This window comes from Lachancea lanzarotensis, scaffold LALA0S08 (genome assembly GCF_000938715.1).
Source record: "Lachancea lanzarotensis genome assembly LALA0, scaffold LALA0S08, whole genome shotgun sequence".
Classification (NCBI taxonomy): Eukaryota; Fungi; Ascomycota; class Saccharomycetes; order Saccharomycetales; family Saccharomycetaceae; genus Lachancea; species Lachancea lanzarotensis.
Genome location: NW_019212886.1, coordinates 92,598 through 116,429, shown reverse-complemented (window position 1 = coordinate 116,429; position 23,832 = coordinate 92,598). Strand labels below are relative to the sequence as shown.

The 23,832-nt window shown below is 44.3% G+C and overlaps 9 protein-coding genes and 1 non-coding gene across 10 annotated transcripts; 5 read left to right on the top strand and 5 right to left on the bottom strand.

The window, feature by feature from the left end:
- Window positions 1–310: 310 nt before the first annotated feature.
- Window positions 311–400, top strand: LALA0_S08e01178r. The gene is given in 2 exon segments: window positions 311–348; window positions 364–400. It is a non-coding gene; the product is annotated as a tRNA-Arg (tRNA).
- A 312-nt stretch (window positions 401–712) lies between these two features.
- SGT2 (LALA0S08e01156g1_1) lies at window positions 713–1,729 on the top strand (the record flags this gene model as incomplete). Its single annotated transcript, XM_022770974.1, has 1 exon — window positions 713–1,729. One exon carries the CDS (start codon window positions 713–715, stop codon window positions 1,727–1,729), a length of 1,017 nt encoding a protein of 338 aa, XP_022629600.1.
- A 38-nt stretch (window positions 1,730–1,767) lies between these two features.
- LALA0_S08e01134g (LALA0S08e01134g1_1) lies at window positions 1,768–5,070 on the bottom strand (the record flags this gene model as incomplete). The annotated part of the gene is made up of 1 exon (XM_022770973.1): window positions 1,768–5,070. The coding sequence occupies one exon, from the start codon at window positions 5,068–5,070 to the stop codon at window positions 1,768–1,770; it is 3,303 nt and encodes a 1,100-aa protein (XP_022629599.1).
- Window positions 5,071–5,983: 913 nt separating this feature from the next.
- On the top strand, window positions 5,984–6,967 carry TSR3 (LALA0S08e01112g1_1; the record flags this gene model as incomplete). Its single annotated transcript, XM_022770972.1, has 1 exon — window positions 5,984–6,967. The coding sequence occupies one exon, from the start codon at window positions 5,984–5,986 to the stop codon at window positions 6,965–6,967; it is 984 nt and encodes a 327-aa protein (XP_022629598.1).
- Window positions 6,968–7,187: 220 nt separating this feature from the next.
- DNL4 (LALA0S08e01090g1_1) lies at window positions 7,188–10,031 on the top strand (the record flags this gene model as incomplete). Its single annotated transcript, XM_022770971.1, has 1 exon — window positions 7,188–10,031. One exon carries the CDS (start codon window positions 7,188–7,190, stop codon window positions 10,029–10,031), a length of 2,844 nt encoding a protein of 947 aa, XP_022629597.1.
- Window positions 10,032–11,149: 1,118 nt separating this feature from the next.
- On the top strand, window positions 11,150–13,210 carry NPR2 (LALA0S08e01068g1_1; the record flags this gene model as incomplete). The annotated part of the gene is made up of 1 exon (XM_022770970.1): window positions 11,150–13,210. One exon carries the CDS (start codon window positions 11,150–11,152, stop codon window positions 13,208–13,210), a length of 2,061 nt encoding a protein of 686 aa, XP_022629596.1.
- An 84-nt stretch (window positions 13,211–13,294) lies between these two features.
- Window positions 13,295–16,168, bottom strand: CIN8 (LALA0S08e01046g1_1; the record flags this gene model as incomplete). Its single annotated transcript, XM_022770969.1, has 1 exon — window positions 13,295–16,168. The coding sequence occupies one exon, from the start codon at window positions 16,166–16,168 to the stop codon at window positions 13,295–13,297; it is 2,874 nt and encodes a 957-aa protein (XP_022629595.1).
- A 686-nt stretch (window positions 16,169–16,854) lies between these two features.
- Window positions 16,855–17,700, bottom strand: UTP23 (LALA0S08e01024g1_1; the record flags this gene model as incomplete). Its single annotated transcript, XM_022770968.1, has 1 exon — window positions 16,855–17,700. One exon carries the CDS (start codon window positions 17,698–17,700, stop codon window positions 16,855–16,857), a length of 846 nt encoding a protein of 281 aa, XP_022629594.1.
- Window positions 17,701–17,966: 266 nt separating this feature from the next.
- LALA0_S08e01002g (LALA0S08e01002g1_1) lies at window positions 17,967–18,545 on the bottom strand (the record flags this gene model as incomplete). Its single annotated transcript, XM_022770967.1, has 1 exon — window positions 17,967–18,545. One exon carries the CDS (start codon window positions 18,543–18,545, stop codon window positions 17,967–17,969), a length of 579 nt encoding a protein of 192 aa, XP_022629593.1.
- A 491-nt stretch (window positions 18,546–19,036) lies between these two features.
- On the bottom strand, window positions 19,037–20,710 carry PRB1 (LALA0S08e00980g1_1; the record flags this gene model as incomplete). Its single annotated transcript, XM_022770965.1, has 1 exon — window positions 19,037–20,710. The coding sequence occupies one exon, from the start codon at window positions 20,708–20,710 to the stop codon at window positions 19,037–19,039; it is 1,674 nt and encodes a 557-aa protein (XP_022629592.1).
- Between the last annotated feature and the right edge of the window lie 3,122 nt (window positions 20,711–23,832).

Below are 23,832 nucleotides of genomic sequence, written 5' to 3'. Positions count from 1 at the left end.
GACAAGCTGAACTACAGAGAACCTCAATTAGACCTGCCAAGAGATACGTGCTGTGTCACTTGTGTGCTACGTCGCAAACTAATTCAAAAATGACATATATAAAGAACGTTTGAAGTACCAACTAGGAACCACATCTCGGGCAAAAACAAGAGACCAGGAGGATGCTGAAGTAAGAATGCAGCTTTCAAGCACAACTGATGCTTGAACAAAATACCTCCGTGATGTTGTTTCCTCTACTAAAGCCATTGTATCGTGCTGTTACCAATGCATTATAATGCAAAAAGACAACAACATACTTCAAGAAATCTTATTCCTCGTGGCCCAATGGTCACGGCGTCTGGCTACGATTGTATCCACTTCTGAAACCAGGAGATTCCAGGTTCGAGTCCTGGCGGGGAAGATTTCAATTTTATTTTTTGGCAAAATAATGCCCAAAACTCAAGGATCCAGACGTCATTGTTGGACCAAGCGAAAACCAACGTTCTACGCTATAGTTCATCGACCAACCGTCACTCTCTCGGGCTTTGATAACCTCAAACTTCTATCTCTGTCGCATTTCTGGAATATTCTCTTTGTTAAGGCTGAAAAATATTAAATTCATGGAACTCTATTACAAGATGAGATGTCTTACTCACCAGATTTGAAAAAGCTAAGCAAGAAGGACAAGAAACTAGCTCTTGAGCCTCTAACGACCTACTGAAACATTTATACTATGTCGCCATCAAAAAAGGAACTTGCAAGCTTGATTGTAGACTACCTTTCTCGCGTTTCAGAAACTTCCCAGGTTCGTGAAGAGTATTTGGACTCGTTAAACGTGGCAGTCGACTGTATCACGGAAGCATTCGAGTTAGAACAAGAAACAGTCGCTCAAACTATCCAGAAAAGCTTCAATGGTCAGGGACTAGAAGAAATTGCTGCTACAGCAGCTAAAAGCCGTTCTGGTACGGAGCCTTCTGGTGCTCCAGAAAGCGTTAAAGTTAACATCCCTATTGACGATGCTGAGACCAAGGCTAAAGCCGAGACCCTCAAACTGGAGGGAAACAAGGCTATGGCTGGTAAGGATTTCGGATTGGCGATCCAAAAATATACGGATGCCATCGAAATCTTGCCTTCCAACGCCGTGTACTACGCCAACAGAGCAGCTGCTCATTCGTCGTTGAAGGAATATTCTGAAGCGGTGCAGGACGCCGAACTAGCCATCAAAGTCAACCCTGCGTACTCCAAGGGGTACTCTAGACTTGGATTTGCCCAGTACGCTTTGGGCAACTCCGAAAAGGCCCTAGAGGCGTACAAAACCGTTCTTGACATCGAAGGTGAGAAAGCTACCGATGCTATGAAGAGAGATTATGATACCGCTATGAAGAAGGTGGAGCAGTCTCTAAACTTGGAGAGGTCTTCGCCTAATGCTGCTGCTGCCTCAGAGGACGACGCTTCGCCAGCTGCAGGCAACGGTGGAGGTGGTTTCCCAGATTTGGCTTCCATGCTAGGTGGTGGTGGCGGCGGTCTTGGCGGTCTGGGGGGCCTTTTGAACAATCCTCAGCTCATGCAAGCTGCCCAGCAGTTCATGCAGAACCCCAATGCCATGAATGATATGATGAGCAACCCTGCTGTGAAGCAAATGGCTGAAAAGTTCCAGTCTGGCCAGGGCGCTCCAAGCATGGCAGACATGATGAAGGACCCTGCTTTGATGGACATGGCCAAGAACTTCCTGGGCGGAAACAAGAAATAATGCTAAAGGTATTTTATTTTTTCGATTGCTTCACAACTCTAGTGTCTCGTATGTAAAGTATGCACAGGTTCATCAATGAACTGATCAGTATAGTTGTGGAGCGATTGTTCCAAACACACTAGCTGCTCCCGTAGTAATTTGATGTTCAGTTCTGCGTATTCAGCTAATGTTAAATTAGTCCAAAACTCATTCTTGAAAGTGATGAATTTGCTGAACTCAACTGCAAGCCGTTCATTTTCTTCTTTGATTATCCTACCAGCCGTCAGAAGGGTTTTGCGACTTTGCTTGATTTTGTTCGAGATGTTTATCTCGAGTTTTGATCTTTTTGTTTCAATGTAGGACGAGAATAGTCCTGTGCTTGCAGCAGCATTAGGTCTGGCAGTACCAGGAAAATTCTTCTGGTATTCATGATTAGAAGAGACCAATTCACCATATGTTCGCCACCAATTTGGAATGTTCACGTTAGAAATCTTGTCAATATTCGAAATGAGCATATCTGTACAAGTTTGTAAGAAATTGGCACTGTTAGCGATTGTGCCACAACCAGGTCTTGTTCTCAATGGCGTCAAATCCGGAAACATTTCCTTATTAAAATCGAGTGATTCAAGAAAGAAGTTCCCTCTTTTCGCCAACATCTGGTAAGACTTAGAGAGATCATCCTGCTTCGAGTTTCCAGAAGCTGAAAGCTTCTTAATTACATGGAGTTTTGTCCTCAACCTCATTATCTCTGATCGATTGAACTTCAGAACCCGTTGGATGCTCCTCATCTCCTCTGGCTCAATCAATCCATATTGATCGTTAGTTTGTTGCTTGGTTCCTTCTTCTAATATCTGCGGATCGATGTTCAAGTTAGAATTGTAAAATGCATCTGCAAACGGCCTATCTTGTAAGATGAAACTGAGAACAATTGAGGCCTTTTGCAAAAACTTGTGAACTTCAAGTCTATGGAGAACCAAGATAGTCATGGCACAAAGCTCACGTAGCTCTTCTACCGTTTCTTCTATCGGCAGAAAAGTGCCAGGGTATGCCTTCCAGAATAGGAGAATGAAGTTCTGTATGAATCTTAACGGTCGCATAACCACACTTACAGACGACTTCCTACGACTGGTCATCCATAAAACCCATTCGCTATTTTCAGATTTTATGCTTCGAGCATGAATGGTCCTGAGGAGCAACTCTGCTGTTCTCGTAGGTCGCTTCCCCATTTCTTTCAATACTGCTGGGTTTTTGAAATAGTCGAAACAATCAAGGTATGTACGCCGCTGATATTTTTCGAGAATGAGTCGCGTATCCTTGACGATCGATTGAACATTTAGGATTCGGTTGTACTTGGCGTAAACCATAAGAGGCGTCAAGCCTTTAATGTTTGTTGCGTTGACATCAACAAGAGGGTCGTTGAGAAGAATAGAGGCATTCGACTTCGCGACATGCAGAAGAGAATTGCCTTTTGTGTCCGTATGCATCGAAGACCTAAACTGTTTTCCTTGTGACTCGCACCATTTTGTGGCTTCACTGTATGCTTCAGTGATCATAGAATCGTAGCCTGGTTGATCATAGGCTCTAATGACCGCAAATAATGGTGTTTGACCATTACTGTCCTTTTTCTCCCAGTTGAGTAAGGCTCCCATTTTCGTTATAAGATGGGGAGCATGCATGAGATAATGAGCGGATGTTCTACCGTAGCGATTCGGTTTATTGAAATAAAGTCTCAACTCCGTTTTAGTGCAGCTCAGACACAGCATATCGACAAAATCATCCGCGAGCTCGTAGCAGCCAGCGTCGAGCATTTGTATTAGTAAATTCGAGCCTTCAACATCCTCGTCATTAAGTAAGTCTTCGAGGGGAAATAACATCTCGTATTCGATTGCTAACTCTTTGAATTTGTTAACACTTTTTTCCTGTATGCAAAAGCTCAATGCTGATTGTCCTGTGGAGGTTCTGACGCGAAGCATGCTCCTGACATCCAGTATACCATCTGTAGCCACTTTGCCATTGTCATTTGAAAGCCACGACCAAAGCTTCACGTTATGGCTACAGTTGGCCTGTACGGATTGTATTTTTGCAGGAATTTCAAAGTAGCCGAGAACCGCCTCCAAAGTGGATATGCCGTATGCCAGAATGCCGAATGTTATTTGTGATGCGCTTTTTGCGAACTCCTGCAGGTAAAATAGATGACTTTTTAGATCTTTAACCCCTGCACGACATACAGTCACAACGAGGAGACTCACCAATGTATCGGCGTCGATAGGGATCACTCTTTTGTCAACAGTAATGCTTTTTGAAAGAGTTTGTAAGCACTCGACAATTATCTTCGATTTGGCGGAATGGCAATTTGTCAAAACGAGTTTTTTGAAGCATACAACGGCATCCGCCAGGTTCTTTTCAACTTGTGTAACGTATTGAAGGTTGAACTTAGCATTGTTCACAGGATAGAGAAATGAAGGGACTTGAGAAATGGCGATATGTTTCAATAAGCTGTAGTCACCGAGGCTCTCAATCTCTGTAGGTCTCATTGAATTGGTAAGCTGGGCCCAAAAATCGTCGTAAAGGCTCAATTCCACATATTCATGAACATGCAATTCGATGTTTGGCATATGTTGGAAGTTTGGGTCTTTGTTGATGACTTCAAAAGCTTTCTTGCATGTTTCTGAGAAATGAGAAGCCAAAGAACCGGCGTTGTATTGTGAGCTGGCGAGTAAGTGCCGCTGAGCCTCGAAAATTTCACCTAGCTTATTTGCATGAACCGGGTTGATTCGCAGCATTTGTTCCAAGGATAGTGTTTCTTTTGGAGGCGAACTAAATTTGTCCAAATCCTCATCCAAATTCTGTCCTTGGACAGATTTTGGGTTGGGATTTTTAAAGACTTGCCATTCATCTCTTCTCGAAAGCCTTCCCGTAAAAGGAAAGTCAACGTGTATTACCGGGTATGTGGATGATGCTGTTAGATAATCGTTAAAGTTGGTCATGAGCTCTGCTTCCAGAATTCGACATCGCCTGCGAGTGTCAAATCCAGCTCCTGTGAGTAAAGTTCCCTGCTGATTGCGCACTAATACTGACTTCCCACTGAGTGTCTTGAACTCGTCCGTTGGTAGGCCCTCCCGCAAATCTAGCACTATGATGTGATCTGATACAAACTCAGGCGTGTAGCAGAGCTCGTTCAGAAGCTGTCCCGATTCGAGGTCCTCATATTCGGTTAAGACGTCGGTAGCTGGTGCTACGAGTAGAAATCTGCGTTCTCCTATTTGCGAGAAAACTTTCCTCAGTGATGACGTGTGAGGCGTGGGACAATTGAACACGGCATTGAGTAGCGGATTCAACAGAACTGGTAAGTGAAAAGGCATCACCAGCTCTGTCAATGACGTCCAACTTGGAGAGCGTCAATTGTGAATCCATCTATGAAATCACTTTGGTCTTGAAGATGAGCTTCGTACAAGGTGTTCAATGTTTTTCAAAATATGAGAGAGTTCAACCAGTTCTAAGAGACAGCGATACCCAAGGTTTCAAATTAATGTACCGTTTTAGCGGCGCTGAGATTGTTGTGGCTGTTGGATCTGATGTGGTTGGGTTGGTACTTTTTCATGAGTCCGAAACAGTCGAGAGAACTTTAGATCAAGAATTTTGCCTACCTGATGATTACTGTATTGTTGATATATTTCAATAGAAAAGGGTTGACCAGGTCTGAGCTTCGAAAAGCTGGGATTTGTCCGGTAATGCTCGAGCCTTGTCCATGATGTCTTGAATAACAGTGAATAAGTAGAAATCACTATTGACGAACAGGTAATATAGATTAATCTGTCATCTGTCATCTGTCATTTGGCCTAAGGTACAGTATGATCCTTATGAAGCGGAAAGGCCTCTGTTGTAGGGAGAGAAAAAAATTGCCGGCTGTTTTTCAGCAAACCCCACGGGCTCATCAATCCATCTTTCTTGACTACCTTCAACTCAGACCTTTCCTTTTTTCTTTTCCACTTACTACTCACATATGAAACACGTGACTTGATTTTTTTTTGGTAAAAACGTTGACGGCGTCTATGAAATGTTCATATAATATAGAGAGAGTTGTGGACCCAAGAGGTCAAAAAAGAACGACGAACAAACAAGTACTTTCATCATTCTTCTCTGAATTCAGAAGTATTCCTGTGAGTAAGAATCGAAATCCGAAACTACTGGCGAATAACTTTCTTTCTCTCTTTTTTGCTTCTTGTTTTGTTACTGAGCCTTTAATTTGGGTCGAATCCATCATACTTTTCTTCGATGAGCAGAAGCGAAAAGGGCAAAGGGAACTCTAGATCTGGCGGAAATGCCAAACCAACCTCTGGCGGCCATGCGAGCCGCCATAAACATGCGGAGTCAAAACACGGCCCCAACCGGGGCGGTAAAAACTTTCCGGTGAAATTGGCAATGTGGGACTTTGACCAATGCGATCCAAAGCGCTGTAGTGGTAAAAAATTAGAAAGACTCGGTCTTATCAAATCGCTACGGGTTGGTCAGAAATTCCAAGGTATCGTGGTTTCTCCGAACGGAAAGGGTGTGGTATGTCCCAACGACTTACAAACTGTCGAAGAAAACGGCGCTGCAGTAGTAGAGTGTTCGTGGGCTAGACTGGACGAAATTCCCTTCAACAAAATTGGTGGCAAGCATGAGAGACTACTACCGTATTTGGTAGCGGCCAATCAGGTCAATTATGGCCGTCCGTGGAGACTCAACTGCGTTGAAGCTCTGGCCGCGTGTTTCGCCATTGTTGGTCGCTTGGACTTGGCCACCGAGCTTCTATCGCATTTTTCGTGGGGATTGGGATTTCTGGAGCTCAATAAGGAGCTACTAGAAACTTATCAAAAATGCACGGATTCTGAATCTGTCAAGGCCGCGGAAAACGCATGGCTTGAAAAGATCGAAAGAGAAGCCCAAGAGCGCAAGAAACGTAGCGAGGACGACGATATATGGATGACGGGCAACGTCAATAGGGGCAATGCAGGCGAGAAATCCGATACAGAAGACAACAACAGTGACAGTGAAGAGAACCCTACAGATTCAGAAGCCCTTCACAGCAGCAAGCCTGTCACGTACGACAGTTTAGGAAATGCAATCTACGGCGAGGAAGAAGAAGAAGAGGACGAGGATGAGGAGAGCGACTCTGATGATGCACAGGATCAATTTCTGAATCCATCTGATAAAATCAGTAACCCTGAGTTGATTTCTGACGTACGAGGACGCTTAAATGAACTTTCTATAGAGTAGAGCTTTTGAAGAGGGGGTTTCAGCAGCTTGAACAGAGTTTAAAAGCTCTCAAAAGCTTGGTCAAATAGGTTAGAATAGCGTGTAAATGTAGCTTTGGCTCTTGGGATAAGTGTCTTCAAAACGTATTGAGCGACCGGGCCTTTCTTATATTAACCAGGCCCTAGGGTATCTCATCGACATCACCAAATCCTGCTAGAGCTAGCGATGAATTGTCTCACACATGGACGATTCTACTGGTCCGTTGTCTAACAACTCTTCTCAACCCAGTGATAGTTTAAAGCCCGAAAATTTCGCTCCTTCCCCAGACTTTCGATGGCTATGCCTTGAATTATTCGCTAGGCTCGACGATATCAACATCAATCGAGTCAAGTATGGTAAAGCTGCCTCTGTTAAGTATATAGAGGTCATTATTCACTTCATCAAACTCTGGCGTACCACTGTGGGCGATGACTTTTTCCCTGTACTTCGATTGATTCTGCCCTACAGAGACATACGAACTTACAACATCAAGGACTTTACTCTGATCAAGGCGATTTGCAAATCGCTAAACTTGCCAAGAGACTCTCTCACTGAGAAAAAGCTGATCAATTGGAAGCAGTATGCGGCGCGTGGCACTAACTTGTCTTCGTTTTGCGTGGAGGAAGTAGCCAAAAGAAGGAAGGAACCCGAGGTCATAACTCCTATGTCTATCCATAAGCTAATTGAGGTCTTGGATGAGCTATCTAAGGAGGCATCTACAAAAAAATGGGGCTTTACAGGTCTCTCAGATTCGGCTTCCTTCAAGTATTGCTTGCAGAACATGACATTCCTAGAGATGAGATATTTCTTCGATATAATCCTCAAGGTTAGAGTCATTGGCGGTTTGGAGCACAAGTTTCTGAACTGCTGGCATCCGGATGCGCAAGATTACTTGAGTGTGGTATCAGATTTGAAGGTTCTCGCTTACAAGCTCTGGGATCCTTCGATGAGGTTAGGGCGCAAAGAGCTTTCCATTAACATTGGCCACGCTTTTGCTCCTCATTTTGCGAAACGACTGCATATCTCCTATGAGAAGACGTGCGCTAAGCTCAAAAGCGACTTCTATATTGAAGAGAAATTGGACGGGGAGCGAATCCAACTTCATTATATGAATGGCGGTGCTCGTCTGCGTTTCTTAAGCAGGCGGGGCACAGATTACACGCACTTGTATGGAGAAAGTACAGAGCGTGGGGTAATCTCGCAGTTCCTCAAGCTCCGTGAGGAAGTGCATGATTGTGTTTTGGACGGAGAAATGGTAAGTTTCGATAAGGAGAGAAAAGTTGTACTTCCCTTCGGAATTGTGAAATCAGCTGCGGTGGAGGAATTAATAAATTCGAGCTCTAGTATCGAAAGTGAAGGTTATCGTCCTCTCTACATGATTTTTGATCTTGTGTATCTCAATGGTGTGTCACTTACGAGACTTCCACTGTATACTCGTAAAGATTATCTCAAGCAGGTAATCACACCTGTACCGAATGCTGTGGAAGTTGTGTCTGCCCTTGAGTGCACCCACCATCATGCTATCGAAACGTCATTGCATAAAGCTATTGAAATGGGGTCCGAGGGACTTATTCTCAAACAGAGGTCTTCAACGTACGATATTGGTGCTCGAAATGATCAGTGGCTCAAGATAAAGCCCGAATACTTCGAAGACCTCGGCGAGAACATGGATCTTATCATCATTGGGAGAGATCCGGGAAAAAAGGATTCACTCATGTGCGGTCTCGTTACAGAGACTGAGCTCAATGGTCAAACTGATGAGCTTAAGACGTCAACTTCAGAGAATTTGGAAACTTCCTCCCAAATGAAAGTACTTTCTTTTTGTAATGTAGCCAATGGTGTATCTGACGCCGAATTCAAAGAGATCGAACGAAAAACTCGAGGATGCTGGAGATCTTTCGCATTGCATCCTCCTCCTAACAACTTACTACAATTTGGTTCCAAGACTCCTGTCGAATGGATTGATCCTCGTGTGTCACTTGTTTTGGAAGTGAAGGCAAGATCTGTCGACAACAATCAGCTCTCCGGCAAGAAATATAAGGCTGGCAGCACTTTACATGGTGCGTATTGCCGTAAGATCCGAGACGATAAAGATTGGTCAACTTGTGCTACTTTGACTCAGTACCTTCAGGCCAAGATCGCACATAACTATTACTCCTATAAGAAGCGAGCTCATCAATTGTCACCGCGAAAGAAGAAACCCAGAAGGGTTACTAGGTTAGATGACTTTGAAAGTGACACTGCAAGGGAATGTTTGAAGGAAAGCAATCTATTCGATGGCATGCGTTTTTACATCTTGGGCGACTACGTGGATCCTTTCGGACACCGGTACGACAAAAGCACGATAGTTAGCCAAATAATCAAACATGGTGGGACTGCGCTGCACAACATGACGTTAAAGCCGGAGGACCTCTCGAGCTTGTGGGTCATTGGAGGCAAGTCTACAATTGAATGCGCATCTCTGCTCGACAGAGGATATGACGTCATCGACCCCAGCTGGATTTTTGATAGCATAGCTGCCGGAATGCATCTGAAGCTTGAGCCTAAGCATTGCTTTTACGTTTCTAATCGATTGCTCGAAAACAGCAAGAAAAGGGTCGATACCTGTGGCGACAGTTTTTGCAGACCCCTCAGCTTTTCCGAGTACGACCAGTTGCTTGTGAAATGGCCGCGAGTTAAAGAGGAAAGTGTCAAGTGTTCGTCTGTGGCTCCAGAGCTCGAAGCTGCTCCATTGTTTATGTTTCGGCGGTACAAGGTATTCGTCGCCTCAAGCGAAAAAGCCGCTGCTACATTTACTTACAGAGAGACAATCGAAAGATACGGCGGCTCCACGACTGAAAACCTATCGGACTGCAACCTTGTGCTTGTCCACAACTCACCGATCGACAGCCCGCAATTTTTGCAAGACCTAAGAAACGAGGTTGTTGCCGAGTTTCTGCATAGGGGCACTGAAAATCGCATCCCAAGACTGGTCAACAGTAAGTGGCTAAATGCATGTTTGAGTGAGCAATGTTTAGTTCCTGAGGAAGACTATCCTTGTGTGTAAGGAGCGCTGCTTTGAAAAAAGTGCGCTTGATTTTCTTACTACTAGAGACATTTGTGGATTAAGCTTAGTGAGCTACGTTACAACGCCGTTGCAGATCAACTGGTAGATTGACTCCGTTCAATTAAAAGTCAGTAGAAGCAACACATTTTAGAATTATCGTAATGCTTACTAGCTGGAGCCAAACTAGCACTCCAAGCGTATGGGCGTTGAATTAGAACCTCTAAATTCTGATAAACGTCGTCAAATCTGTAGCAAAAGATTCAAAGAGTACTCTGAACGTGGCAAAAATATTCTCTTCCGTGTCTTGAGTGTCAAAGTGGGACAGCATCCCGACCCACTAAGCGATGAAGAACTGTTACGAGATTGGTCACATTTCCGGGTTTTCCAGTTCAAATCCCAGGATTTAGAGCTTAGTGGGGCCCAGCTGTTCATTGGAAAGTCTCAAGATCCTTGAGGATTTGAAGCAGCGGCCTGATCCACTTGTCGTGAACGAAGAAGTCCAGCAGTGTCAGTATACCCTTCTCTCTCTGTGTGTGACGCATCGATCACCAATCACGTGCGTCGACGACAGCGACAGGACTCGTCAAGAAACTCGAAGAACTACGGATCATTGGCCATCAAAGCACCCAAAAACACAGCAACAAGCTATGCACACTCGTGCAACTCTGCTTTCAATTCCATTTCACGACCTGACAACGACGGTCATTTTCAAAGCATTGCCAATGGCGTAGGATGTCGACCGTGAAACAGGACTGCAGAGCCCAGATTCACAATTAGGGTGCTGAAGCTGCGTGATAGTCGTTACCGTCGGAAGTCTTCACGCACTCGCTAAATGCACAGGCTGCTCACACGTTGGTAGCGGAAGTTATGCTCTTCAGATCTCCCCTCGTACTCAATTACATTTGGTGTTCCTTGACCCAGGTGAAAATCCTCTCATCGACCAAAAAATCATCGAGGCAGCGCATAGATGTTCACCTCAAGGAATTATCCAATAATCGAAAACACGTGACTTTTTCGTCATCAATTTTCCTCTATCCACAGTCGTTCGTCTTTACAGGGTCTCTTTAGAATCATAATGACTGGTGAGCTTGATCTCTGAATGAACCATTGAGCTGCCAATGCCCAACAGTTGGGGTGAGTTTGCTCCTGCAACTGGTGTATTTTACAGTGTTTTCCACCCAACAGAGGGCACCAAGGTCAAGTACGAGTTTCCTCCCGGCTGCCTGGCGGACAGCGATATAAATTTCAGCACGATCAAAAACTATGTGATTCCCAAACCACAACTTTGCAACAAATTGCTGACGTTCAAATGTGGTACGTCGAGACTGGTGTGCTATCCAGTGAACGTTGCAGCGCCTTACTACGCTAGAAATTCGTTCAGCTTTGATTTTGTTTTTATCTTTCCATATGACTGCGTCACATCGCCTTATGAGCCTTCGATCGAAAGACTAGGTAAGATGTTCACCGTGCTGGAAGAACAGTCACAAATCCTGTCGAAAGCTGAAAATAGTAGCGTTTTTTTCCAGTTGAAAGCCGGCGAAGCACTTCAGCGATCAAAACAGGAACCTGCGACTGGAACAACAGAAAAGTCTAGCGTATTGGGAATGGGGGTTGATGGAAATGAGCCGCGCGATCAAGATTACGCGTTCGAAAAGTATCAAGAAATCTTGAAAGATTTGGATGGACCCGGCAAACGCCTTGCAGTCGACGATTTGATAACGAAAATATTTCAAGATTTAAACAATTATTCAGAATGCTTGATACCAATTGATTCTGGGAACGCCGTTGACATAAAGCTGTTTCCACTACTGGCTCCGCCTACGTCTAACTTGTCGTTTGAAGACGTACCAATTTCGACTGTTAACTTGGCGAGACTAATCGATGCCAGCTGGGATCCCACTATGCTAAGAATCGTCCCCTACATAAATGGGATCAATAGCATTTCCAAAATCAGTCGATTGAGCGATAGTGACGTTGGCCTTGTCACGGAGTGCATCAAACATTTCATTTACTATAACTGCGTCATTTTAGCGGATATTTTTCAATTCAGCAACATTTACGCTCCAACGAGTACCTTGGGCAGCTTTTTAACCGATCCATCTTTGGCAACTGCTTGTCAATCTTATGTCACGTTCAAAGATAATTCGCATATTCCACATCTCCCTTTCGGTAGGAGGGCAGCACGTCTTAGCAGCAGCAATTCGAGAAGTAACAATGCAAGCGAAACATTCGAAAATCTCCGCAAAGGGCGCCTCTATACTTCAAAAAGTGAATCAGTCTCTTCGGCTATCGACTTTTCTGTCAATGCTCATCATAGTACGCCGCCTTCACACGACTCTTCTGTACCATACCCAAGCGGCGATGCACTCCATTCGTATCCTATAAACAAAAGTTTGAAAGAAAATGATGTTCTATTTCCGTCAAAATCGTTTCTCTTTGACCTCTATAGGTCATTAATCCAGGGTCAAAGCATCAGTGAGTGGTACAAAATACACTCCGAAAAGATTCGTGCTGCTAGAATTGACGTCAGAAGATTTATAACTTTTGGAACTGTTCATGGTTTGCTATATCGGTGCAGTTCCTTTCCAATCATGAGAAATGCCGGGTTTTTCGATGCTCTTGGACCTCTGGACCAACGTCTGGGCACGAACCTTGCTTCCAGTGACTGGCTACCGCTAAAGGGTGGACTAAACAATCTACTCTCTGCCGCCGATATAAAAGTGGGCCTAAGCAACGATACTCCAAGGAAGACTCGCAACCGTTTCGCGAATACCGACGCAGCTGAAGAAGCATTGAACGATGTCTATCGTAAACTTGCTATAAAGGACACTTCAGAACCTTCAGTTAAGAATCCCATGAGCACCTTTTGCTTCGGAGAACGCAGTAGATCGTCTTTAGATAAGTCAACCAAAGGAAGCTTTAGCCCAGCGGGTTCGGACACTCTAAGCAGGGATGCATCAGAAATCAGAAGGCCTGCCACACCTGCTTCATATGACGAAAGGAAGAGAAACGACATGTACCAGTCAATCGTTGCCAGGAGAAATGAAGAGTTAATTCTACTCAAGGCGGTTCGTGACGTCGACAGTTTCGATAAATTATGCTCGCGATTGGAAAAGGGGCGTGAAGAGATTGAGGAAATGCTTCGAGACCTAGGGCCTTACAATGTTGTCAATACATAAAGAATTTCAAGATAACCTGGTGTGAGTGACCTGCTGGCGGGGCATTAATGATGACATCAAATTTAAGTAAATAAGTTACATAATTCATTCTATCTCTTTGGCCTTTAATGAGATGTCGTCTTCTAATAGTCTTCGCTTGAGTGGAGAAGGAGCTCGTCTGTTTCCATCTATTTCCTTGATGGGCGAAGTCGAACATGACCTCTTCATTGACGGTTGTTGTACCACGTCAGATGTTCGACCTACCTGATAAGCTATCCTCATAGGAGTCTTCCCCGAAGGACCCAAAGGTCTCAGCGGTCTGTCATTTAGTTGTTCCAAAAGGTTTCCTATCCGCTCTTCATTATTCAGCTGCGGAGAAGTCTGCGTGCTCAACAAATCTTGAATCGATTGATCGATTTCACCAAATTTTTGCGTGGCAGCTTGCATGTAATCTGCACTGTTTTGTACCTGCACTTTCAGAAGTTCGTGCTTCCGCTTGATACCTTCAACGTTATTTTGTATGAGGCTATTATCGCGAAAGTTCGCAGAAACATCCTTGAGCTGTCCCAAGTCGTTTTCGATTTCAACCAGTGCTGCGTTCGACGAGCCTGCTGCGTTGTCTATCCTACCATACACCTCTTTCACTGCTGAGCGCATATCATTCTCAAATTTATTATTCAGCTTATCACAATCGTTGATATTTTCTAGTGACTTCTCCCATGCCGTTTTGACCGGGTCCAACAGCCCCATTTCCTTTTCGACAACCTCCGCCGCAGCACTCTTCAAACTTTGTATCATGGAAATTTTATTATTCTCCAAGTGCTCGTTCATTATTTCCCTCAGACTCATGAACACCGAATTGGCAGATAATTTCAACTGATGGTAGGTGCGCTCAACATGAACATCCAATGCTTCTTGAAAATTGTTTTTAAAGAACTGTTCATTAAGATAATCCTTCAAATTGTTATACTCCTCGCTGATACTGCTAAGATGCGTTATTAGGCTTGAAGAATATGCTTCCACAACTGAAGTGATATTTTCTACCTGACTGTGAATCTCTTGGAAGTGTTTTGGACTGTCTCGTAAAATACCTTGAACAAATTTCTGACTTATTTCATTGCTGGATGAGTTCAGGCGGTCGAAAATCCTCGAAAGCTCTTGACTGACCAGCTTTATGTTCCCGTCAACATCGATGCTATCTTCGTCTATGTTATCTTTCAGCTTTTCGATCTCATTAATCAGTGACTTTTTGAAAGAACCAACGTTTTCGTAAAGTACTTTTTCCATTTCAGTTTGAAATCTCTGACCTTGATCCTCATAAAGTTGAAGAGACTGGCGCATGACATGAAGGGCGCGCATAAGTTCCTGCACGACATTCGAGAGCTCTTGCTCATTCTTGTGTTGTCTGTCAATCTTGTCATACAGGTATTCGATGTTGTCTCCCAGATTTCGTACTTTCGCCTTTTGGGATTCGTTAAGTTCGTTGGAAATTTTCCGTTCTTTCAGTAAAATGGCATTTTGGGTGTTCACTCTTTCGATTGATCGTTGACATTCCTGAACCTCGGTTTTATAATTCTCCAACTCATTCGTAAGCTCCTTATAGTTTTCCTGACTCATGTAAACACCGTCTTTGGATTTAGTAGATAAGAGGTCCGATTTTATCTTGACCAATTCCGCTGTGATACTCTTTACTAGGACATCTTTCATAATAAAACTTCCTACCTGAGGTTTGTTTTTGATGTTTTTAGCTTTAGAGGCGTACTCTAATGTACTTGATGTTTCTTCAGAGTTTATTTTGGCTGGTGAGATTGTGGCAATCAATGCCGTCTTGGTGTTCCCCCCAAGAGAATCTTGTAGTAGCCTTGTCAGCTTTGACTCGCGGAATGGAATATGGGCATTTTTGTCTGCTAGTGAATTTATTACTCTACCGAGGGTTAGAAGACTCTGGTTGATAGAACCAGCTTCTTTTGCTCGCTGATTTTGTGCACCAGACCTGTTGATGTTCTCGGAGCCAGCGAGATCTACCAGATTCATTTTGGATACTCGAAAATTTTCATCATCGCATTTTTTGTATAGCATGATTGTGAAAACAGTGTGCGAGCGACTTGAGAAATCATTCATTTTAGTCGATGCGACTTGTCGCTGTTTCAGTCCTCTTTGTAAAAGCCGTATGCCTTCTTTTGCACTCATGATATGGAACTCTTGTAAGTTTTGAATGTGAATTGCCGATGAATTCTCTGCATTAGAGCTGGATTTCGGTAGTGCTGTTCTCGCACTTTTGGGCAACATAGTTGGACCCATGCGCATTCTGCGTCGTGAAGCGTAGTTTGAAGCCATTGAAGATGCATATTGACTTTCTGCAATTTTTGGTGAATTAGTTCTCGAATTTGTTCGACTACCGCTGTTACCATTGTTTGTGTTACCAGGTGAATCGAATATTCGCAGTTTTTTCGGTACATTATTGTTAGAGTCGTGAGCTTCATCAAGTAAGTCCTTCAGTTCTTCGTTGTACAACTCAACAAAAGAGCACTTGATCATGTAATCGTCGCTATTAGCGTCTTCCAAAGCATCGAATACTTTGAAAAGAACCCTTGGAATTATACCGGCAGCTTGGCTCAATTCTCCATCATACAACCTCTCGTCTCCTGTCATAGTGTATGTTTTGCCCGTGGAAGTCATCCCGTACACCAAAACCGTGCAATTGTAGCCCTTCAGGAAATCTCGAAATAACGGTTCTGCAATGCTCTTAAACACCAGATGCTGATCTGCGCTTGGACCAAACACTTTGTCCACTGTATACGTTTTCGAATTTAGATGTGCTGCTATACCAGTCTCGCCACTCGTGTTTATGGATACCTCGTTTTCCCCAGTGACATCTGGTACCCTCACAACCACAGAACTACGTGCTTCCACTTCCTTCTGATTTCGTCCTCGACACCGAACCGCCACGGTAATGTTGAGCTCTTCGATATCGGACATCTTGTAAAACAAAGGACGCTGAATAAAATGCACTCAAGGTAAGACACGACAGAATGGTAAAAGGATCAATGGCTGTACTTGAAGTTCTTGATGTTGTTGTTTTGATTGTTGATGAGTTGAATTTGTTTACAATAATATTAACGCGTAATCGTATCGTGAAGAGTGATATGGATGGATCAGATACTTCATTAGATGACAGTTTGGAAAACAGTGATTTAAATGGTAACGTCAGTGACACAGCCGTTGAAAAGAACCTGGATAGTTGTAGCTCCAAGTCTTCTCAATGTCATGAAAGAAGGGCAAGCTCTGAGAGCTTGTTTATCTACCAATAGATCTCAGCTCCTAGGCAGAAATCACGATGGAGTGTGAGGTTTTCCTAAAATTTGTGTCCTAAGGTGTAGGCCAATACTGCTCCTTTCTATCTCTGGTCGAGATATTTGTATTCACTATCTATAACTTATTAGAATATTCCAAGCACGCACCTTCGACAACTGTGCAATGATAGAGTTTGAATTACGAACCAGCACGACGTTGTTGCTCTCCTTGCAATCCAGAAAGGTGCCGAAAACCCAATAGCTAACGAACACCGTAGAGTGTCCTAGAGTTCGGTTTCATTGACACCTGAAAAATGCCACTGCTGCCACTGTAAAGCCTTCATTGTACGTCCAGCCTGTCACCGGATTTGTTCACTTCTTTTCTTGACTAGTCTCGCCGTCCGACTGTTCGTCACCAATTTCTCTCTGACGGGAACTTGCCGACTTATGAGAGCGTTTCCGACGGCGCGAGGTGGAACCATTAGTTATCGTCTCTGTCGCCGTTGTCGTCGTTGTCGTCGTTGTCGTCGTAGGGTCTGACTTAACTTTATTTTTAGCCTCATCTGGCGTATCGTTTTCCTTCTTCTTTTTCATGCTCAATGGATTGGGCCCCTTGGGTCCCTTGCGCTTCTTACTGCCAGGAGCAGGTGCGTTTTCTTCCGATACCTTCTCAGGAGCCGGTTTTCCAGCCAAAGACGGGTCATTGAGGCCCTTGAAAAGCTTCTGTTTTTCTTGATACCGACTAAGCTTCTCACTCGACCTACTGAGTGGTTCCATGACCATAACAGAACGATTCATGAACACCATAGGCACACCTGGCACCTTGCGCAACGTATTGCGGATTTCTAAATCCTGGCTCGCCACCACGTATCTATGCTTGTTGACTCCGTTGACACTAACAACGCTTTCAAGACACTCCAAAGGAGGTTTAGCCTCCTTTGGTGGATGATTGCACCGTCTTCTTTCAAAGGTCTTCGCCAAATCAATAGCATCCTGGTCTTTCGTGTCGTAAATAGCTTGGATGCAGCACTGGGTGATCATGGGCTTAACCTCGGCCTGTAAAGTCCGCTGTAGACCCTTCACCAAATCAAAGGATGCTTTATGTGTGTCACAAACTATCTTGTCGTCTACAAGAACCTGGTACGGCTCTCTGAATTTGAAGTTGTGATGATAAACCAGCATCTGTTTTCTGTAGGACTTGGCTCTTTTTTGTCGCATTGTGAGTGGATAGGGTGATAATTTGAGATTTTTAACGCAAAACTCTAGACAAGTTGTTGATGTTTCGGAAGACTGTTAGATCTTTTTCAGTCCATCTCATCTCCTCTCTTCTCATCTCATCTCATCGCAGATGGCACTAATAATTGGAAAATTTTAGAGCAGCAGGTCACGTGAGCTGGATTTAAGTCGGAAACACGCACCGACGACACGACTAACATATTCCATTCGGGCTTGAAGAGCATTTTGAGCGTTAGGTACCATGAAATTCACTTCAGCCCTGTGTTCTGTTTCACAGCCTCAATGAGTTGGCCCGTTAGAGAGCTAAAAATCAAGATGACAGTGACAAGAATGAAAACAAAAAAGACACGGCTTGAGGTATCATGAGCGAGAACAGGGCTTGATTCTGAATTATTCTCAATCGTATGAACGGAAAGAGTTCTGTGAGTGGTCTCTACACGCCGCTCGTATCTCCAATTGGGGACGAAAGGCACAAAACGCGAGCTGGTCTGTCCAGTTTGAATTGAGTCCACTTTACGGGTGCGATTTGTCACTATCTTGTCACCGGTATCTATAAGAGTCAAATTGTCGGGAATGACAGGCGAAGAAGCCCGAATCTGAGGCTGTGGATTTAGCTCCCTTGAAAGAACTGGTTGCTGCTCTTTGGAAATTGATGAAATGATCCAGTTTCTCTTGCCGGATGTTTTTTTCCCCTGTCTCATGTTTGGAGCAATTTTGCGGCGTGGAACCAGTTTTTTCTCACAATGGCGCTGTCCGATGACTTCCCTACTGTCGGACAAAAATGGTTCATCTTCGTCCTGTAATGGGTAAGGGATAGTGAGACGCATCAGTTTGTGGAATTCAGTATCATGTCAGAGTGCAACAAGAATATGAACGTTGAATTGTCTCGAACTTAACTGTTCTAACTCTATACAGTTTGTTGTCAAATGCTATTCAAAGTTCCCAATTCCTTGGCGATCTTTAAAGGCATCTCTAATTTATGACAAAAAAGATAGTGTCATACGAAGCTCTCTCGTTGATGCACCAGTGGTCCTAGTAAGTCTCTATCATAAGTTTCTAAGATCCAAAGATCCAACGTTTTGAACAAGGTGCTGTTCAAAATGTAAAACGATTTTATTACGTATGTATTTAACACATGGAACAAATAATTGTGTGATGGAGAGGCCCAACTCAGATATCCTGCTGAGTTCAACCGTAAGTGGAACAAAAAGCTGCAAACGCGTCTCTGAGAGATCGTGGCGTCAAATGCCTATCAATATCTTCTATCCTTAATAGCTAGATTATTGCAAGGAAAACAATCGAATACTGACTGCGTGGCTTACAGTAGACCGGTCAACTTGTCAAAGACATCTCTGATTTCTTCGTTGATGTGATCTGTCTTTTCAGTCAACCCTTCGATGAAACCCTCAAACTCAGCAGCAACAGTGCTCTTAGAAAGTTCCGGTTCACTTGCAGTGTCCAACGCATAGTCAGTCCAGAACTCCTTGAGGTCGTGTCCAGCACCGTTGTAGATGAGATAGTTCACAGTGTCCTCTGGCAAGTCTCCCAAAACATTCTTGGTGCTGTAAGCAATCAACTTCTTCTTTAATTGTGCAGGGGTGACACCACCGGCAGCATGGAAGAACTCGCTGTCAGAGTCGGGCTGCAAAGACAAAAAGTATGTCAAAAGCCCAGCAACATGGGGAGATGCCATCGAGGTACCAGACAAGGTAGCAGTGGCGGTCTCAGAACCGATGTAAGTAGACAAGACATTTAGACCTGGGGCGAAAATGTCGACACACTTACCCCAGTTGGAAAAGTAAGCTCTGTCGTCAGCCAAAGTCGACGCACCAACGGTGATGGCGTTTTCAGCAGATGCAGGAGAAGTGTTACAGGCGTCCTGGTTTTCGTTACCAGCAGCTACGGCGAAATGCAAACCGGCTTTGACAGCGGCGTTGACAGCCAAGTCAAGAGCAGGAGACTTTCCACCACCCAAAGACATGTTTGCGGTAGAGCCCTTGAAACCCTTCTTGTTGCTCTTGACGGCCTCCTGGTGAGATTTGGCAGCAAATTCAACACCCTTCACAACGTCAGACATCGAACCAGAACCGTTGGATCTCAATACCTTCACGGCCACAACCTCGGCGTTTTTGGCAACACCGTAGTGCTTGGAAGCGATGGTACCAGCGCAGTGAGTACCATGGCCATTACCATCTTGGTCGAGGTCGTTAGTAGGGATTGTCTTACCCCACACAGCTCTACCGTCAAAATCGTTGTGATCAACGTTGATACCGGTGTCGATGACGTAGGACGTGACACCTTTTCCGGCAGCATCGTCGTACAAGTACTTGTTGAAAGAGCCCAAGTTTAGCTTTTCACGATGCGAGATACGCGATAGACCCCATGGAGCACCGTTTTGGGTGTCAAACTCTTGAGAGAACACCATAGAGTCCTGCTCTACCAACTCGACAAGAGGGTTCATGCGGAGGAAATCGACAACTTCCTGTGTGAAATACCCGATGTAACCGTGCAGCAGGCCGACCAGGTCAAAGGAGTCCTGGATACCACCTTCGATGGTCTTGGCACTACCCAAAACCTTGAATTCTCCGTATTCGTCTTCTTCGCCAGGATAGCCACCGGTTGCTGCAAAGAACGAATCTGTAAGCGGAATCTTTGCCAACGATTGCAGATGAGCCTGGGAAACGACTTCACGGTGGTATTCGGCCTCCTGGGGCGAAACGTGGCCCTTGAATACCACAATGTAGCGGTGGGGAATCGCAGTGTATTGGACGTCATTGTGAGAGAAGAATGGGGCGAGCCTGACGGATTCGCCCTTCTCAGCAGCATTTTTGGTGATTTCTTTGGCAAACGAAGACACAACGGATTCGCCGGCATGCAACGCACCAGTGATACGTTCAGCAACGTCATGGGACGATTTTTCAAGGTCTGGCAAAACCAAGGCAGAGCCTACAGCTGCAGCAAAAGCCACGGGAAGTGCGGTTTCAATCTTCATGATATGATTTTAGGTTTAAAAATTATACGTATCTTCTGGTCTCAGTGTCTACCTTTATTGAGATAAACACTTACGATACGATAGCGTATGATGAATTTATGAAAGGTATGTGCAGTGGACAAGTTTCAACCCTGAGAAACCTTGCTCCTTATATAGTCGTCCAAGAAATTTTGAAATTTGAGGCTATTAAAGGAACTAGAAGGGCCGCCCCCCAAAAAACGAGGGGCATCCTTTTGTACGGCGATACCAAAAAAGGGGCAGGGGTGTCACGTGAAAAGATAAGACATTCTAAGTCACGTGCAGAGAGGAAAGGAGGATTACATAAGCATTTGGACTTCGTGGCTGGGTAGTCACGGGGGTATTTACGTGAATAGTGACAAGATTCCTCGGCGTCGGGTAGCCCAATGAGCTCCCTTACTATTAACGTTTCAGCACAGATTTTGAGAGGGTGATCAAGCGTGGATTAGGATCGTGTTTAGATATAGCGATAGGAGTCGTTCTTATTGTGTGCGTATCACAGGCGTGTTGGTCCTACCCTTTGTCACGTGACAGGAAAAGAGCGAGGGTGCATATCAGTATATACGTAGCTGGGGTACACACACATTACAAGTCTAGAACTACATGGTGTAGGCGTTGTTGACTCATAATAGCCAAGAAGAGCGACAAACCGTAAGGTCCTAATGCGTTACGATCGTTGTGATATGTGCTTGTTCGTGAGCCGTACGTTGGCTGCCGTTTAGAGTGAAGAGCAAAAGCGGTGACTTACAGTGATGATAGTTTCACAGGGTTCTCTACATTCGCTTATGCGGGTCAGACGAGCGGTTTGGAGAGCTGCTATGTATGTGTTGAATCCAGGTCTGGTGACAAATTATGTCGTGTTTTACGACTTTTAACACGAATACATCACTGTATACGTATACATAGTGGTAGCCTCAAGCCTGGGGGTTCCATTGTAACGAAAACTGTTGAACGCTGATTCATACCTCTTTAACGTGTTTGATAGCGTAACAGGGTTCTGTTACTCGATGGCTTCTCATTTCCTTCAAGTACCAGCTGTTTTCAACCTCACTTTTCTGGCCGGATGTCTGTTCTCCCTTATACCTGATTTTGACAGTGCTTCTGGAACAAATCCCAATTCAAGAGCCTTGTTGAGACTCTCCAGCCAACTTGGATGTGTGCCATAATTTTAACGCGGATTCGTGGACCGGATTCGTGATTCATCATCAGTCCTGGTTGAAGCTTTAGAATAAATATCATTCCGAACGAATGTGTCGTCGGCGTCCGTCCCATCTCGTCAAACTTACTAGGCAAGAGTACTCCAGCATTCAGGTGAGTTAGTAATAGTGTTCGAGATTATTGATCGCCACGTCCCATCTTTCAACGCGTAAGAGCCAGGACTACTTCATAGACGATATTTTCTAGCTTTCGCACGGCGTGTCATTTCTTTGCATACTCATGTCGATGCGGTGGTGGTAATTCTTCCAAGATTCTGCTGGTCTTGTTTCCGTTCCAAACATTCTAGTGCGTTTATCGATGGCCGAGGTTTTCAAAACTCTCAAAAAACTCGCAATATGTTTGATGCGACATATTTGCACCATAGTCCATACTATTAGCCCAAATGTAGCATTTCTTTCCACAATGCACCCCATGGAGTGTTTTCCCGGCTCTCACTGATTCCTTGTGATCTCGATTTTCCGGAGTTTCACTAAAATTTGTCCTGAAAGACGAGTCGAAGACATTGCGTCCTATGTCATATCTGTGGATCCATATTTCTCTAGATTGACAGCCTCAAACGCTATCGTCCAGACATATGTCAGAATATTAATTTCTTGCACAGCTCTACTATGTGCTTCGAGTCTTTCACAGTCCTTCTCCATCCGAAATAAGACCATTAGCTGCCTGATAGCTCTTTAAATGTATTTTCGAGCGCTTCTTGGATCGACCATATTTTCGAACTTGAATTGTGGCAATACCAATCGTGTGAGTTCAATAATCGAAACATTTCACCCGAAACTCCATGCATGGACTTTAATTGCTCATTGAGACCTAAAGATTGGGATCGCATAGCGCGATATGCTATATCGCAAGAACTATACCCAATGCTATCTCCCTATCTTTCTTGATTTCATCTCAAGGCATTCCATCAAAAACCACAATGGAACGCTAGCAATCCTTAGTTGGCCTTTCACAGCAGCGAAATTACAGTGCAATTTCAGAAAAGTTCGACCTCCAGCGGCTTTGAGCATCAGCCTACTGAGAAAAATGGTTGACCTTCGATTCGCTTGGAGACCAGTAGATTATTTGAAATAGCTGGCCATATCACATTTCCGTCATTACGTCTTGCTCGTCAACTATAAGGCACCTACAGTCAAGCGGGTTACTGCACTAGAAACCTCTAATATCGGTGTCAATGGGTCCCGGACAACTCTTTTTTTTCTTGAGAAGGACCTTTCAGAACGGCTCGAGTGTCGTTGAAGTGCATTAATGATTAGCTATTAAACTCATCAGAAAAAGATCGCAAAACTACCGGTTTGAACCTCGTCTTTTGGGCGCTGCCTCCCACAAATTAGGACTGCAGTGCCTCAGACGTTTGCCGCACTCAATTGAGTCCTTCAACAGGTTTCAATGCTCATCTTTGACAGCTCTGGCTTTAGTTCTTTTCGGGCTTAATTTAAACATTTCAATGAATCTGGAAAAGTTGCCAACATGTCTTTAACATTTCTTCGAGGAAACAGACGAGATCTGTTTGTAAGACTGTCGTTACATCTGGTATCATGCTGTCTGGTAAGGAATTGTACCACCATTGAGCAAAATCTGGATGTCGGTGATTATTTGAATGCAGAATAACAACCATTTCAATGAGGTTGGATGAACCATCTAATTTCCAAGATTCTTGCTCGCTGTGTTGCTTCAATGGAACTTGGTAGCCGATATCATTGTATTGCGATTAAATCTACGATGCTCTGTAGTAGGATTGATTTTGATGCGCAATACGGCCAAACTGCATGCTTTTACCCACTTCAATGTGGCCATTAAGCGAATTGACAGCTGGGACGAAGATATTTCGAAACCACTGATTATCGGTGTGGAGACGATGCTTTTGTGGGGGGGGGGGGGGGGGG